The sequence below is a fragment of the Pseudophryne corroboree genome, chromosome 2 (assembly GCF_028390025.1).
Source record: "Pseudophryne corroboree isolate aPseCor3 chromosome 2, aPseCor3.hap2, whole genome shotgun sequence".
Classification (NCBI taxonomy): Eukaryota; Metazoa; Chordata; class Amphibia; order Anura; family Myobatrachidae; genus Pseudophryne; species Pseudophryne corroboree.
The window spans coordinates 409,106,691-409,123,996 of record NC_086445.1 but is presented as its reverse complement, the minus strand read 5'-3'; the positions used below and the strand labels follow the sequence as shown (position 1 = coordinate 409,123,996).

Sequence of the window (17,306 nt, the reverse complement as noted above, 5' to 3'; positions counted from 1 at the left end):
GGGCCTCCCGGGACCGGAGCCCACGCGGCCAGCCACGAAGAACCCCGGCCCCGAGGGCCCGGACAGGCCCCCCCACAACAGGCTCAACAAGGCATTAAATGGTAAACATTAGCTTAACCCAAGGCTCTACACCGTATGGGGATCTTGGCATAGTGCGGAGAGACCCCCTGTAGTCCGTTAGGGACTCGTATGGTCACAAGTCCTATCCTGGACATCCATACATGATAATTCATGTATCTGGAGAGGTGTGTGAAGCAGATCCGACGGTGGTCCAGTCTGAGGCTGGAGCTGCGAGAGAAGGGGAGGTGTTGACTGGGAGAGAGCGTTGAGGGGTGGTCGGGGGGCCGGAGATGTTCAGTTGGTGTAGTAGTTGAAGGGCCTCGTCTGGGGATCTAGCGGAGAGGAATTTGCCATCTGCTCTGACTTGAAGTGCAAAAGGGAAGCCCCATCTGTATCTGACATTATGATCTCTTAGGGCTTTGGTTATGTCTTTTAATTCCCTCCTTCTGTTCAGCGTGACCGGCGACAGGTCCTGGAAGATCAAGAGATCGGAGCCTTCGAACGGGATCGTCGACATCCTCCTGGTTTTGGCGTAGACTTGATCTTTGACCGCGAAATAATGGAAGCGGAGGATTACGTCTCTTGGTGTTTTAGCGTCTTGGGATCTAGGACGTAGAGCCCTGTGAGCCCTATCTAGAAGAAGCATATCGTCTGGGACGGAGGGAGCGAGTGAACGGAAGAGGCGGAGTAGATAGTCCGTGAGGTGGTTTTGTTCTACCGTCTCGGGGACGTTACGGATTCTAAGATTGTTCCGGCGCCCCCTGTTGTCCAAATCTTCTTGTTTGTCCGCTAGGAGCATAACATCCGTACGCATTTGAGATATCTCCTGTTCTGATTCTTGTTGGAAGGCGATAAGCTCTTCTTGTTTTCTTTCAATGGCATCTACTCTGGTTCCCAGGCTATCCACGTCCGATTTTAGACCCGAGATAGCCTCCTGTACTTCTGCACGGATTGATTTTTTAATATTACGCATCTCGGATAGGAGAAGGGCGACGTCAGCCTTTGTGGCGGGAGTGGAGGAAGAGTCATCGTCTGAGTCTTTGTCAGATATTGCTGAAGTGGGTGGGGGTGAGGTTGCTCTCCGGGTGGAGGATGGAGCAGGGTTCTTGAAGTAGCCCACCAGGTTATGGGCGTTCGACTTTTTCCCCCCTTTGGGCATAGTGGCGGAAGGAGGTGAGGTAGGTTAGTTGTCAACACCTGGGAAGGATGAGGGAAGCTCCTATATCATTAGGATCACACACGAGACCAAGTGTAGTACATATCGAGATCACATGCTAGACGCTTTGAAGAGGATGGTCAGACGGGCCCAGTCGGGCATGCCATGTCATGTAGGTAATGATCAAGCCTCAGCGCGGTAAATGTACGCTCTCAGGTTCCCAAGGTCCTGCAGGCGTAACGTGCGTGGATGCCAGGGGGGGGGGGGGGACGACCCTGCAGGGTATTTAGAGAGTACCAATATAATGGTAATGGTGTTCTGAGGTGCTACCTGGCCTAGCAGTTCCGGCTCGTAGGAGCTCCTATAGAACTCGATAGGATGTTCAGGGGGTAGGGGTGAGAGCAGAGTGAGGTATACCCTCAGCCACCCGGCGGTGAGCTGTCCCGCAGTTTGATGTCAGGGGGGTCTCCGAGGGGAGCACTGAGTGAGGCTCAGAGCCTGTCAGCGAGTATTTGATAAGGGCAGCTTAGTCCCGTGAGAGCACAATCAGAGTATATGCTGAGGGGTAGAGAGTAGGCTCAGGTATGAGGTGTTCTCCCAACAGCAATGCAGTGAGCTTCTCAGCGGTGTAATATGAGGCTGTGCAGAGATATTATACCCAGGGGTACCTAGCAGGTGTCCCGGAGGCCGGTGGGATCTACTATGCTGCTCACCTCACACTCCGGAGACTAGCAGGGGATCCAGAGGAGAGTTGAGACCCCTCCAAGATGGCCGCCGGGCGTCCCTCAGCTCCTCAAAGCAGCACGGCTTACGGTGTGGTCTAGGGCCAGGGCAGCAGGGAGGCTTCCACTGGGGTGTGCTGCGGCAGGCAGAGTGTCCGGAAGCGAAGGGAAGGAGCCTGATCCGCGGCAATCGCGAGCCTCGCCAGCCCGGTGGTATAGTCGATGTCCCGGCCGCAAACCGCGGGAGCTCTAGTTCTGCTCCCCGTCTCCGCGGCACGTACCCGTCTGCAGCAGGTATGTCGCGAGGGGTAGGGACAGCGGTGGGAGAGGGGAAGGTTCCCCGATGTTGCGCTGGAATGGACCCGCGTGAGGGGACTCACCCGCCGCACGGGGCCGCCGCCGCCAGTTCTCCTCGTTCTAGATATCCGCTGCAGGGACACAGGAGGTCACAGGCACCGGGGGCACCGCCAGTCTCCTCTCCAGAGTATGTGAGTACTCTTCCAGGTTCCTCCGTCGATCGGCCCGCACCGCCCCACCTCCGGACGGGGGGGGGGGGGGGGGGGGGGAAGAGGGAGAATCCTACTACAGTCCCTGGCTTCTTGTGGAGGGGAAGGCCGCAACCTGCAGGAACCCTGAAAAGGGCTCCCCGGCTCCGCAGTCCAGATCCTCCAAGTCCAGGTGATTTAGGGAGTGGGTACACTGTATTATAGGTGTGCGTAAGCCCCCAAGACACTATTTAAAGCTGGTAATAGAGCAAGGCCAGCAGGAGCTCACAGAGTTCACCTCCTCTCAGCTCACAGGCCAGGCCACGCCCCCGTTATAAATCATTTCTGTACACTACAAATGTCCATTGTTCTGTAGTCCTAGTTTAAAGATGTGCAGTTATAGCCGAATCCCTTTATGGGGGAATTCAATTGGGATAATTAATCCCTTGGGGCTATCCAATTAGCCCCAAAGGCAGCCCGATGAATGCACTTATTTGTGATTTTCCGGGACCCATAGAGGTGTGTGTGAGTGCCTTAATTTTACGATCATGGCCATGAAAATACATAGGCCTGGGAACCTATCCTGATTCCTATGTGTTTTTGCCCAAAAACTTGACTTTTTTGGGGATGAAAAAAACGGACTATAAGTGAATTAGCTGAAAAACATTGGGCCAAAAATCACAGTAAAGCATGTTTGTTTGTTTTTTTTTCTCAATTTTTTTTTTTAGGGGTTAATTGAATTCCCCCCAATGTCATAGAAATATAGAATTTGACGGCACTGCAGGGGGATGTACTTAGCAAATCATAACTGAATTTTAACTTTTAAGGACCATAATGTGGCAAATCTTGCATGTTTTCAAAGACGCGCAATGAAAGCTTAATATCCATATTCTTTCACACATTACATACATCTGTTTCTACAAATGGGATTTAAACATTACACACCCAGTCTCAGCTAGACTCCGATTCCATTCATCTGTTGATCTTAGCAGGCGTTGGATATGGTATGCCGGTGGCCAGGATCCTGGCCGTCAGCATACCGACGCGGAATCCCAGCTGCCAGAATGCCGGCAGGGGGACAAGCGCAACAAAGCCCCTTGCGGGATAGCTGCGCTCGCCATGCTGAGGGCTCGGTGGCTTACTGTGCTCGCCACAGGTTCTATTTTCTGGGTGTCGTGGACACCCACGAGTAGGAATAGCCCCCGTTAGCCGGGATTCTGGCTGTATGCATTGTCAGCTGTTGGGATTCCAGCGTCGGTAACCGCATCCCCTCAGCAGGACTGCCTTAAGAAACCTTATTAAAACAATCTTAAAAACATATGTGTATAGCTTACATATTAAATGTTGTGTTACAGTACAAGTAAAGCTGGGTACATACTAGACGATGTGTCGTCCGATCTTACAGATCGGACCGACATATTGGGTACATACTCTTGTGTGAACCTGCCATGTCACGGACGATGCGTGCTCCCACGCAACATCAGGCAGATGGAAGACATCGCTAGCGAGGGTGGCAGCATGGCCCCCGCCCATTACGCCTCACAGAAGTGCTCCTTATACACATTACGCCTAAAAATGTGTGTGTGTGTGTGTATATACAGAGAGAGAGACACATACTGTATGTATGTATGTATGTATGTATGTATGTATGTATGTGTGTATATATATATATATATATACACACACACACACACACACACACACACACTATATATTTAATTCTATGGAGACCTACACCCACCCCTGGAAGTCTGTATCTATGTATGAGCATTGTGCCCGCTGCATAACCTCTTGGTTATGTTGAGATATATACATATACATATATATAGATAGATATATGTGTGTATGTAGATAGATAGATATATATGTGTGTATGTATATATATGTGTGTGTGTGTGTGTGTGTGTATATGTATGAGACGGACTCCCAGTTTATGCGGAAACTCCCAGGGGTGGGGTGTAGGTCCCCATAGCGTGAAATATATAAACTGTCTCTACCTGTAGATATCAAAAAGGACTTAAAGCCATAGCCGCTTCGTCCCTCCTCCAGTACCTGATACTTTAATTTGGCGCTTGGGACGTTCACGTGACATTATTCCCCACTTCCCCGGCACCTGTAGCAAAGGAGAAAAAAAAAAAGAGCCATGCCGTTGATGAGAGAGAACAGCCCCTTCTTCCACTCCTCCTCCCCCTCTGGCCGGACCACAGCAGCAGCTGGTGGCTCGCAGTGCACAGGCTGGCGGCGCGATAGTGGGTCTGTCTAGCTCATTGTAATGCCTCCGGCTGCAGGCCCCTTCATTGCGGTGGGGCCCCAGTGCAGTGCGTTGGCTCTGGATCTGCATCCACAGGATTAACCTAATTGCTAATTAAGGAGCCTATCAGAGTATAGTTTTATGTTCTATTTCATATTTCATTAGACTTTGGCTCACGTCCCCCCTGCCTCATCCTTTGGCTCTATCATCTCCACTGTGTATTTTTTTTTCCCCAGTCCAGTAACTGTAGCACAACAATGACTGGCATAGCCTAACTATCAGCAACCAATACATTGTATGTACAGTACCAGTGACTCAATTATTCCTAGATATGACTAATATTCTATAGCCAGCAGGGAGCAGCGCATTACCAGTCCTAGCTGCTGCTGTTGTTGTTTTGGGATATCCCCCACAGTCCCTGCTTGTTTCTTTCATACCTTTTTTATGTAGCAAAATTTGTTTTGTTTTTGATGTGTTCTTATAAAGACAATTTATTGTTTCACCTCCAAATACATAGATGTTCATGTGTTTTTAAGATTGAAGAGGCATGTATGCATTTTTAAGGCAGAGCTGTCCAACTTCTTTACTATTGAAGGCAAGACATATTTTTTTTTAGCTCTACATGATGAATGGCACATCATCGCCAACATTATTATTAGCCCTATATCCATCCTACACAGCTCTGTGTCTAACTTCACGCAGCAGTGCTTCCTGACCTATTTTTCATGTGACACAACTGTTGGAACATTTGAATTATCATTCATTATTTTGTGATAATTTTGTGTAAAGTGACTTTACTGTAAAAGTGGGTTTTTTAAAAAGAAAAAAAAGCAATGATGCGTTTATTTTCATCCCCCCCAAAAAAAAAAAAAATAAAAATGAACATATAAGCTTTATTGTTTATATTTTTTGCTTTTGTTTTGCCCTGAAGACGTTTTTTCATTACCTGCTATATTTAAACCTATGCCAAAAACATGTTGATTCCTGCCCACTATGTACAGTCCTTCTCCAAAAAATCCATTGAAGAATCAATAAAGATTACTTACAAATGGCCAAAATAGCAAATGCATTTTCATCCGTGAATCACTGTGACCAGTGCAGTCAATGGTTGTAGTTGTGATCCCTTAGGCATACAGTGTTCTATTATGCACATACAGATGTAGCCTCGCTTATCATTGCTGCTGCTTTGCCATACAGGCTTCCTATTTGTGCCATACAAATAGCGCAGGTTGGCAAAGTAAGGTGTGGTAAGGTGCAACAGGATCCAAAGCATGTAATATACAGCTTCACCGCTAGGTGGCGATTTTTCCACTAATGAAAACTACAGTACAGTGCTGAAAAGCAGCAGATGGATATGGCTCTACTGAATACTGCACAATGTAGCAAACCCTGACAAGTGGGCCACTGCACAGTTAATACAGTAGTTTTTATTTTTTATTTTTAATACAATAATACTGCAGGTGGAGTATGAAATCACCGGAATGGCAGGCACCCAGCCCAGTGACAACATGCCTTACAACTGATTGCTGCCCCGGTGCACTATATAAAATGATCCCTACATTAAGTAGAAATGTGAACCCAGAAAAAGAAAAAGCAGTACACCCAGTCCGTGAAATCACAAGGCTCACGGGGGTGGGATTGGGGGTAAGGGAGGGTGCCTATTAAAGCAACTGAGAGGTATAGGAAGAAGTACAGTAAACTCGGGCTCAAAGATAATCTCATAATTTGAAAAGCCACACTACATTGTATATCTTTGTAAAAAGTAGCATCCACAGCTTTGTTCTAATTTTGACTATACAGTATCTGTGTTCATGTCTGAGTCTGTATATGAAACACAACAGAACTTGTTTTGGGAAAATAAGAAAAAAGCTGTGGATGATACTTTTTACACAGATTTACAATACACGTGTGTCTTTTACGGTAATCGAACCCTAGCTCATGGGCTTGGTAAGCATAGGCGATGCCAGGAGAGCTGCGGAGACATTGTAATTTTTTTTTTGTAATAGTGATGTGTGTCCCAACTCTCTTGCTGATTGTAATGATATTTTTCTTTTAGAAAGCTATGTAGAACTCTGAATTATGATTTTATTGGTGTGTGTCAGAGACGCTGAGCCAAACTTTTTCTGTGTTCACATTTCTACTTAATGTAGAGATAATCTAAAAAAAAAAAATTGTTCTTAAACTGCAAGCATCTTTTGACTTTACAATAGAGACTTCGCACGTGTGCAGTGGTGGTTTTCAAAAGCGACACCTGGTGGATGAACATCAGCAGTGCATCCGCCGGAGACTCATTTCATTACACTGTAACTGAATGCGCCATGCTGCGACAAGGTGCAGGGAAACGTAATGTTACTAGTTTTTCACACTACACGCCACACAGGATAGATGAGTGTGGCTACATCTATTCAGTATCTAGTAGATGTAACCTGTGCTAATTCCTAATGTAATTAAACTGGAAAGGCTCCAAGAGATTACATATAAATTTGTAATTCAGGAAAGTGGGGCTAATTCAGACCTGATCGCAAGCAAGCGATTTTTGCACTCCCAGAAAACAATCAGTTGCCACCCACAAACGCCTTTGTCTTGTCAGTCTCCTTGCGAACACCGGTACGAATGGAACCTTCGCACAAACCCATCGCTGAGCAGCGATCCGCTTTGTACCTGTGCGATGCGCCTGCGCATTGTGGTGCAGTTTAGACCTGATCGCCCGTTGTACGAAAGCGCATCCTAGCGATCAAGTCTTAATTAGCCACAGTGTCTTGTCTTGTCATGTGTTATAAGAGACACTGGGCTATATGTAATAGCCTGTGAGCTGCAGAAGCTGCAGGACTTTGTGCGAGTCTGTCCGTATTTTAAAAGCCGCAATAATTTTACAAGACAAACCTGGTTTTGCGGTGTACTGTAAATGAATGCTGCTTTAAAATTACAGGCAGACTTGCACTAAGTCCTGCAGCCAGCAGGCTATTGCATTTAGCTCCTTTTACATGTTTGTTCTGTAGCATGCATTGGTTTCCTTCCAACACTACCAAATAAAAATAATAAAATAAAATAAATAAAAAACAACACCAAAAAAAGCATCCATTTTATTTGTGTAAATGCTTTGTTTATGGAGTTGTATTAAAGGAATCACCAAACAATTCATAAACCATTGCATGAAAGTAACATGCAATTACGATCTATATACACAGTACTGTGAACTATGATCTCACACCTGTTCCATAATATATTCCGTAATATATAGCGAGCCATGTTTGGTGTCATGCTTGTATACAGTAATTATCATGTAGTACAAGACTTTGAGAATAAAGTGGCTTCCGTAGTTAGAAAAAATACTTGCTGTAAATATCATTGATGTAATGCTCAGTATAGGCTACATAAGCTAATTATGGCTAGCATTTCTGGCCACAAAGGGACATAGCAGATGTTTGACCACATTATAGGCCTCATGTTCCATAGAATTATCCCTTTCTTACATTAGCAGAGTGCAGGATATTAACATGTACGTTACTGCTGTCCCAAATGGTCTGCCAGCATGGAGCTTCTAGTCTTTTAATAGTAGATCCTTTATTTTATGTATGGTCTCTGCAGTGTTTTTTGTAATGTGTTTTCAATGGTCCATTGCCTTCTATTATTCTCTAGTAATTCAAGAAGATGGCGATTTTCTTAATGTTTACACTGCACTGGATTGCATGTTATGGGAATATCATGTTTGGCTATTTCAAGGCTTTGCATCAGCCAGATATTTTAGCTGTACTTTTAATCACTAGTTTTAGAAGTTGTTCTTTTAGCTCTTCCAGTTTTAAATCAAGACAGCAGGCCTATTTATTTTATGGGAGACTTGTCCTTTGCCTCTGTCGATTAATTATCTGAGAGAGGATCTTTTAATCTTCAGACCAATAGAGATATTGGCCATTTTGCGCAGTATAACCACAAATGGACATTAGTTTGACTTGAAAGATTTTTATTTGCCTCACTTTAAGAAATCAGTATTTTGGGACTAGTTTGTCTTTTATGAAAAAGGTTGTTTTTGTTTATAAATACAGATATGAACTCAACATAAATAATTTTTATTGTTCACTACATTTGCATGCTGCACCCTTAAGGCTGACTGTGCTTAAACCTTGTGTTAAATAACTCGCTAAGAGCAATGCAATCCATTGTGTTGCCAGTTCATCCCCACAATTGCTTCTCTCTTATATCTGTCTGCGCTGTTCCTGCCTTTTGTTTTAGTCCTTGTCTGACTTTTTAGATTCTTTTCCATTGGAATAGAAAAAGTCAGTAAAGTCAGTGCTCCATGTAAATGTTTTATGTCTTGTTTTCTTGTAAGGTACAATGGTCTCATCTGGCATCCCTCAAGAACAATGTTTCCCCTGTCTCGCGATCCCATTCCTTCAGTGACCCTGCTCCCAAATTTGCGCCTCACCATCTACGTTCTCAGGAGTCACACCCACCCACACGCAGTGACGTTCTAAGTCAAAGTTCTGACCCTAAGTCTGAGACAGCAGAGCCCAACCAAAGGGCTTGGTCTCGATCAGACAGTGAAGAGGTGCCTCCAAGGGTAAGATGTAGTAAGATGAGCAATTTTTGTGTGTGCAGGGCTAGGAGAAATGTGTCTGCACCTGGCACTAGGGAAAGTCTCTCTTTGTGAATGTAAGTCACCTTTTAGCATCATCAGCATACGTTTTATTCTTATGCAACTTTAAGTACTCGTATGAATTTTGCATTTGGTGGTTGCAAACTATCTTAACAATTTCTGAAACTGGAATTTTCTTATTTCTAAAAAGGTTTGCAACTAAAAATAAATTAGAATAACTAATTACGTTCTGTAGAAAATCTGCCAATTACGAGGCATCAAGCTGAGTGCTTCTTTATAGAGCACCCAACTGAAAAAAAAGATTCCTATTAGCTGCATCAGGCTTATCAAGTTGTGGGTAGCATGATGTGGAACTACAAGTCCTTGCATACCTTGTGACGTTGCTTGGATATGTATCTAGTAGTTTCATAAATGGCACAAGCTTTCCACCTCTGAACTAGTATTAGCGTTTTTTAGTTTCGTAGTGAGAGGTACTGTAACTAATATTTAAGTACTGATTACGTCCCTCTGATAAAAATACAGCTTACGGTAGATGTTGTAACAAACACCTAATGGGATCAGTATGATATCCTGGCGGTCAGGAAACCGACAGCTGGGATACTGGCGGCAAGCGCTGCGTGTCCCCTTGCGGGCTCGCTGCGCACGCCACACTTCGGGTCCAGTGCTTATATTCCCCCTCGGGTGGGCTTATATTCCCCCTCGGGTGGTGTCGTGGACCAGCACTCAAGTGGGGATTCCAGCCGACAGTTGGAATCGTTGGGATTCCGGTGTTGGTATCCTGACAGACGGTAAATTGACTGCCTCCCCACCTAATGACACCTGTCATTTTATCCATTCACTAGAGAAAATTTACAGTTTAGGATAGATCTCACACAGGCCCATCTCCGTGGGGCAAACAGTCTTATGTACATTATACACCTATTATGATAAAATATGACCATAGTGAGGTCTATTTTGTGACCATTATACATGTCACAAAGTTTATATTATTTTATTTCTTATTGCAACCAATATTTGTGCCATTGTCTGCACCTTTTATTCAACTAAATGTACTCTTACACATCCTGTTTTTAGCTCTGTTGCTTTTAACCCCGTTATGTTGCTTTACCTGTCACATGTTAACCGAAGTCGTCAACGCTATTCTGAGAAACTTGCGCAACAGTGTGTTAATGTACATAGTAAATGTCAATATAAGCCAGTCTGAATCATTTATTGTCTTCACTGCAAACCAGAATTAACATAAACTGGAGCTTTAAAATGTAAATCTCCTGTGAACTACTTTTATGTTAGTTATGAGTGACTTTCCATTTTATGTTTACTTTTGCTTTAATATGCATTTAAACCAAGGGTTCTCAACACCAGACCTCAAGTACCAACAACTGGTCAAGTTTTGTGGATTTCTCTATTCATGCATCATGCACAGGTGAGTTAATATGCTAGGTCAGAAATGATACCACCTGCTTCCAAATGCAGAAATCCTCAAAACATGACCTGTTTGGAAAAATTGAGGCTTGAGGATGAGATCCACTGGTGTAAACATCAATTATTCTCCTTAATGTATTTTTATTTTGTTTTTTTGTAATTGTCATGCAAAGGTGCCTGTAAGAACAACATCTAGATCCCCGGTGTTGTCACGAAGAGATTCCCCACTGCAGGCCAGTGTGCAACAGAATAATCAATCTGGACAGAGGAATTCCACAAGGTGTGCCAGATGACGGTGTATTCTTTTATATTATGCCATGAAAATGGAGTGCAGCTTTTTTATTTTATTTTGGATGCTTTATACATAAAAGAACTTATGGGGGATGACTGTAAACTTTGTCACATTTACATTAGTTATACTTGATTGGGCGCACCACTTACCTTACAGAAACCCAGACTTAACTATTGAAGACTGATCCTGTAGGCAAGCAAGGTCTTCATGCTTTTGGAAAATGCTCTTAATGTAGAATCTGTAAACCAGATGTTTCTCTATGACTAGTTATCATACAGTTGGGATTGAAAAATGGATTGAAGTAGAATGTATGACAGCTTGTTCTTGGTGATGCTGTACATTTCACCTGCCTATAAGAACTTATATAGTTGTTCTGTAATAAGTGACATACTGACACTTACCATGAAGTTAATATCTGTTTGCATACATAAGTACTGCTCAGATTCAAGTATTATAATTCCCGTTTCACACTGCCAAAAATAATCCGGCTTATTGCACGTGAACGTGCAGCAACCCGGGTTTTTGTGCAGTGTGAAAGGGGCCAGGGGAAATAACCCCGGGTTCGAGTGGGATTAAAGGAGGGTTTTACCCGGGTTGAAGTGCAGTGTGGATGGGTGCATGGTTGATGCGACCCGAGACCCGTTCACTGTATAGGAAAGCCAGCACTTGGAGATTATCTGATTTCCAAGCACCGCCTCCGGGGCGCTTTGCAGCTGACGTCACCAACACGATAACATGCCGGGTAGGTATGCCAGTCTGAAAGGGGTCTCAAGCGAGTCGCACTCGGCAAGAAACCGTGTACAGGTCGCAGATGCGAAACACTATTTGCGGTGTGACGGGTATTAGGTAAGCATGGCTTCAGGATTTTATGTTGACAGTGACCGTGTTGACACTCGGGAAATATTGATATGGTCACAGTGTTGATGGTCTTTTACTGCAGTATCCACAGCCCTAATGTCTACATAGATCCTGTGGGTATCATAACTGTTGACATTCTGGAGATTATGGATGCTGACATAGTGCTGTCGGGATGACTGCATCCCTTAGCACTGTGCCTTAATAGCTTACCTCCTAGACCTAGTTTATGTTTTCAGTATTTGGTAGCGCAGGCATCATGTAAGAAGAATGGGTCTCCTTTCCAGATATGAGAACATACAGCTATAGGTTGCCAATTTTCACCTACACAGACAGGGGCAGATTTATTAATCCTGGTGAAGTGATAGTGATAACGCACCAGCCAGTTAGCTCCTAACTGTCATTTTTTTAAACCCAGCCTGTAACATGGAAGTTAGGAGCTGATTGGCTGGTGCGTTATCACCTTCCACTTTATCACTTCACCAGGCTTAATAAATCTGCTCCACAGTGTTGCGATGCATCTGCCTGATAAATCCTGCCTGCCTTGGAAAGCAGCACATAACTATTGGTCATCTTTATCTCTTTATCACTGTAACCAAGTGTTGGATGTTCTCCCCTCCCAGCTCTAAATTTGTCTGCATCTATTACATTTACTTCCCTGCAGTACCACATAGATTTTCCAAGGCAAAAGATTGTACCTTCTAGCTGGGGTAACTCTTAATAACCCCCACTATCTAGATGGCTTAAGGGTTTGGTATGATTATTCAACAGTTACACTGTTGACTGCCGAATGTTATTTACGGCATTTTAACCATGTCTGTATTATAACTTTAAATGTCAGGCCATCCTGTTTAAAGTTCTAATGCTGACATGGTTAAAATGCTGTAGATAACATTACTAGCATGTCGGTATTCTGCTGTCGACAACTACCTTCCTGAATTACCATCCAATGAAATAAATATTGACTGCTTGTAATAATGATTGCAATGCCTGATATAAACTGGACTACATGTGTTATGTTTTATCAGTAGGTAGCGTTAATAACATTATCAAAAGAAGCCACTCAATATTTACAGTGTCTACAAAAAGTATTCATCCCCAATTGTCCATTTTCATATTCTATTTTTTTTTATCATAGGATTAAAATACATTTTGTTAGGTAACATTCTAGCTGATAAACACAAAACACTCTAGTAAAAAAAAACAATCAAAGGTTACTTACATAAGTCAACAGTTGATTGCAAATAATTAAGTTCTTCCATGTGCCACCATACATCAAGTACTTGGTTCTTAAAGAGTTTATTTGTTTCTCTTTAGGTTTGTAAAAATATTCTTTCCGTTAGACCAGTGGTTCCCAAACTCTCTTAAATCACGGCACCCTAGAGTATCAGCATTTGTTTTTACTGCGTCCCTAGGGCAAAATGTTTTTGTTTCTTTTTAATTCTGCAAAAATTAGTAAATGATGCTTTCCCGTTATCCTTCTAGTCAGTTATGTGGTGGTGTTGCTATAGATACAGAGTATGAAAATGCAAGTTGTACCCTTTCATGAATAATAATGCTCTGGGACTGCAGACCTGATACTGACGTCTGTTAACTTGAATAGACTGTTAAAGCTACCAGGATGTTGACAACTAAATTCAGTTGAGGATACTGTAATTGCATTATTCCCACACATTTCTTGATGTAGCAAAATTTTTTTAGAATTTATAAAGACATTTTTTTTATTTTTTTTTAGTAAAAAAACTTAAGGGCAAAATGCTGCACTTTATTTAAGCCACTGGAAATATAAAGATAAAATAATAACTTTTTTTGCATAATGAGAAAATTAAGCTGATCCAGTAGCCAATCTTATATTTTGACTTCATTTTGAGTACTTAGTAATTTTATTTTTCTCTTAATAACGTTTTTCAAATACAACCAAAATTGCATGTTTATTACTGTTCTCGTACATTCTGCTATTGTCTAATTTATTTATTCCTTTGCTCATCAGCAATATTGAGCCAAGGCTACTTTGGGAGAGGGTAGAGAAGCTAGTGCCCAGACCAGGCAGTGGCAGCTCTTCAGGATCAAGTAACTCCGGTTCCCAGGCAGGATCTCATCCAGGGTCACAGAGTGGATCTGGAGAACGCTTCCGCATGAGATGTAAGTAAGGTCTCCGTGTTTGGGAATTGCTTGCTACACTTATGTTTATTTTGTAGCATTCTCAAATATATTGTGTCCTTAAACTTACCCCATATATACTATAAACTAATCTACAACACAAAGAAAGAGATACACACAGTAATGCAGTGCCCACATTACAATTTCTTTTATCCAAAGATTTAGTCCTTCAAAATGTAAAATGAAGGGCTGCTTTACCTGAATGCAGTGCTAACAGTACTTGAGTTTTACAGTCTGTTGCAGGCTGGTTTGGCAAACATTAATGGACTATTCTGTACTAAGTATTAGAGATGAGCGGGTTCAGTTTTACTCGGATTTACCCGAATCTCATTATTGGCTCACGGACGTCACGTGTTTTGGTTAGCCAATAAGAAAAATCCAGAAAAAAAGAACTTGCGATAAATCTGGCGTTAAGAACCGAGTAAATCCGAACCTGCTCATCTCTACTAAATATAGGTATGTGTGTGTTCCATTTTCTAGTGCACCTTTTCTGGTAAAAACATAGCTCTGTCCAGACTTACATTTTAATGTTAGATGGTGTCCATTTTGTTAAAAAATAAATAAATAAACTCTTTACTTATCTGATTTGCATACTCGCTGGGTTTCTCAATTTCTTTCTTCTGTTTAAAGAGGTTGTTTTACAGCCTTCACTTCCCACTTGTTTCAACTCTGCTTAATATCTTTTTTAACTGTGTAACTAAATTAGATTTTCTTCTATATTAGCGTCCTCAAAATCTGAAGGATCACCTTCCCAGCGTCCTGAGAATACGGCTAAAAAACATGATGAAAAGAAAGACACTGGAAGACCTAGCAAGCCTGCTGTAAGCCTACTCTTAGCTTCTCATACCCATACAATACTTTTATTTAGATGGTAATACAGATTTCTGTTCAGCTTCTACACTCTACAGCACCTGTTTTGTACTGTGTTGGTCACGCTCCTGACTTATTATATACAATATATATTGTTAATAACTTAATTTTCTGCTTCTGTCTAGTTTCAGATATCTTATTTCTCTAGGTTGGTCATGTTTTGCATGTGTGTAAGTTAGTACCTTGTGTTCGCTGGGACACTTCCCTCTGTGTTCACATATCATATTGAACGCAACACTTGTCTTTACAAGATTAACAAAACATTCTGTAGTACAGTTGTTTTAGTCACACAGCATGTATTGGGAAGTGTCTGTCCTTTTCAGGTTTGCCTATTAGTATTTAGGCTGTTCTCTTAATGTTTAACATATGCTTTGTGTTTGATCTAAGTATCTGACTACTCTGTCCACACAGCTGACGCTCAGTGTCCGTAGTGCAAGTGCTGTCATCTCTAGAAATATCTGTGTTAGCTTTTGGTTTCACTTAACATAATTTCACATTATATGAACGGATTAATACTCGGGTGTCTTCTTCAGTCAGTGGTGCATTACATGTTATTTAGTGCAATGCAGCACGCATTAGTGTTTTACTGCTGATGGTTAATCCTGCATCTCTGTTGGTGCTTTGGGAGGTAGGGGAAGAGGGGTGATCTAGGCTAGAGAAGGCGACATGATTTATTGGAAGGCAGATAGTGCAGTATTTTTCAAGGTGGCTTGCTCACAACCAAGGTTAGAGTGTCACAGCTATAGAAGGTACTTCCTTGAAGACATGAGGTTGTTTGAGTTTCCAGCGAGCAATATATTTGAGCCAATAATCTAATTTCATCATTAATTATCCACACCGCCTTCTTAGCAGTGGCCATTTTCTTTGTAACCATCCCAACCCTATCTATTTTGCTAGTCCCCCCCCCCCTTGAAACATTTTTAAAATACATGCTTTACTGTACATTTGTCGATGACGGTGTATTATTTGTTGATGTATGCATAAATATGGATAGCTATTAATCGGTTTTCCCTTTTATCATCAACTTCTCTTCCCATTTTTCCTTTTGAATTCACTTTTCATGGATGTGGATGCGCTTCATTATCCAACTGAACTCCATCCAGGGAGAAGTGGTAAGTATTGCACATTACTCTGTAATTGCCAAAATAAAAAAATAAATAACAAAACCCCAATGTTTCCATTGAAAGCTTTGGGAGTTAGATCTGCCCAAAACATTTTTTTTTTCTGTGTGGTTTGACCTGGGCATAAGCTGGGTACACACTAGACAATATTTTAAATAATATAGCTCATTATGACCTTTCAGAGCGATATAGTTTGTAATGTCGTCCAGCATGTATGCACAATATCGTTAACGATGCGTGCTGCCGTGGGACGTTATCGAGGTGTTCTGTCATCTGCACATGCAGGTCAATTTTGTCTAAATTGTCCAAAACTGCATGTTCGGGGTGGTGGCCGGTGAGGTCACTGAACGTTAGCGATATCGTTCAGTGTGTATGCACTTTATGTACCTGGCTTTAGGTGGTGGGAAATATTACCTGTAATAACAGAATACATTTAATTGTATTGCATTTCAGCCTATGTCATCCCAAAGCTAAACTTAGGGGGTCAATCTAATTAGGTGCAAGTTGCCATTGCGTTTCAATGTCCGCAACTGAAGTGCGTCGTGCACCCCCTCACGGCCCTATTTTCTGCCCGAATTCACTCAAAAGTGCCCATAGGGCTGTGAGCAGTTTTGAGTGAGGTCAGGCGGCCGTAAAGTACGGCTGTTGCCACGCTGTCCTATGGCTGCTACAAAACTCACACCCATTTGGATTGCCCCCTCAGTTTTTGAGTGCTACAGGAAAAATTTTTATTGTTTTTTATAATTTGTGATTTCACATAATAAATAACCTGATCCAGTGTTTCTGGGTTTTGTGGACATTGATTTTGCCTCTTTTTCAACAAGGACCTGACTGCTTTGGCAAAGGAACTTCGTGCTGTGGAAGATGTGCGACCTCTGCATAAAGTAACAGACTATTCTTCATCAAGTGATGAGTCTGGGACTACCGATGAGGAGGATGATGACGTTGAACAGGAAGGAGGAGATGAGTCAACCTCAGGCCCTGAGGATGCCAGAGCGATGTATGCTTGTTTGTTTCCTTTTTTTAACAGTGGTTTAAGAACATTCTTATTAAAACTGTATTTTAAAAGATTACTGTATTCTTTATTCCCCTTCTTAATGCGCAGGTCCTCACTTAATTTGAGTAATGGTGAAACAGAGTCTGTAAAAACAATGATTGTCCATGATGATGTTGAAAGTGAACCTGCCATGACTCCTTCCAAAGAAGGCACTTTAATCGTCCGGCAGGTAAGACTCTCCTTGAGTATCTACTACCTAACCAAATCATCCATTCGTGCTCTCCATCCTCCTGCATCATGTCTGTTATGTTGTAGCAGTTA

The 17,306-nt window shown here is 42.5% G+C and overlaps 1 protein-coding gene across 4 annotated transcripts in view; it reads left to right on the top strand.

The window, feature by feature from the left end:
* The window catches only part of MAP4K4 (mitogen-activated protein kinase kinase kinase kinase 4), a 276,338-nt gene that overhangs the window by 221,160 nt on the left and 37,872 nt on the right, over positions 1 to 17,306 (top strand). For 2 of the 4 annotated variants that reach the window (XM_063953441.1, XM_063953440.1), the window contains exons 17-23: positions 9,002 to 9,232; positions 10,864 to 10,970; positions 13,828 to 13,979; positions 14,721 to 14,818; positions 15,971 to 15,979; positions 16,813 to 16,988; positions 17,094 to 17,214. In XM_063953441.1, coding sequence (XP_063809511.1) covers positions 9,002 to 9,232; positions 10,864 to 10,970; positions 13,828 to 13,979; positions 14,721 to 14,818; positions 15,971 to 15,979; positions 16,813 to 16,988; positions 17,094 to 17,214 — 894 coding nt within the window. The remainder of the gene's footprint in view (positions 1 to 9,001; positions 9,233 to 10,863; positions 10,971 to 13,827; positions 13,980 to 14,720; positions 14,819 to 15,970; positions 15,980 to 16,812; positions 16,989 to 17,093; positions 17,215 to 17,306) is intronic. The other 2 variants (XM_063953443.1, XM_063953442.1) reach the window with 1 other exon arrangement.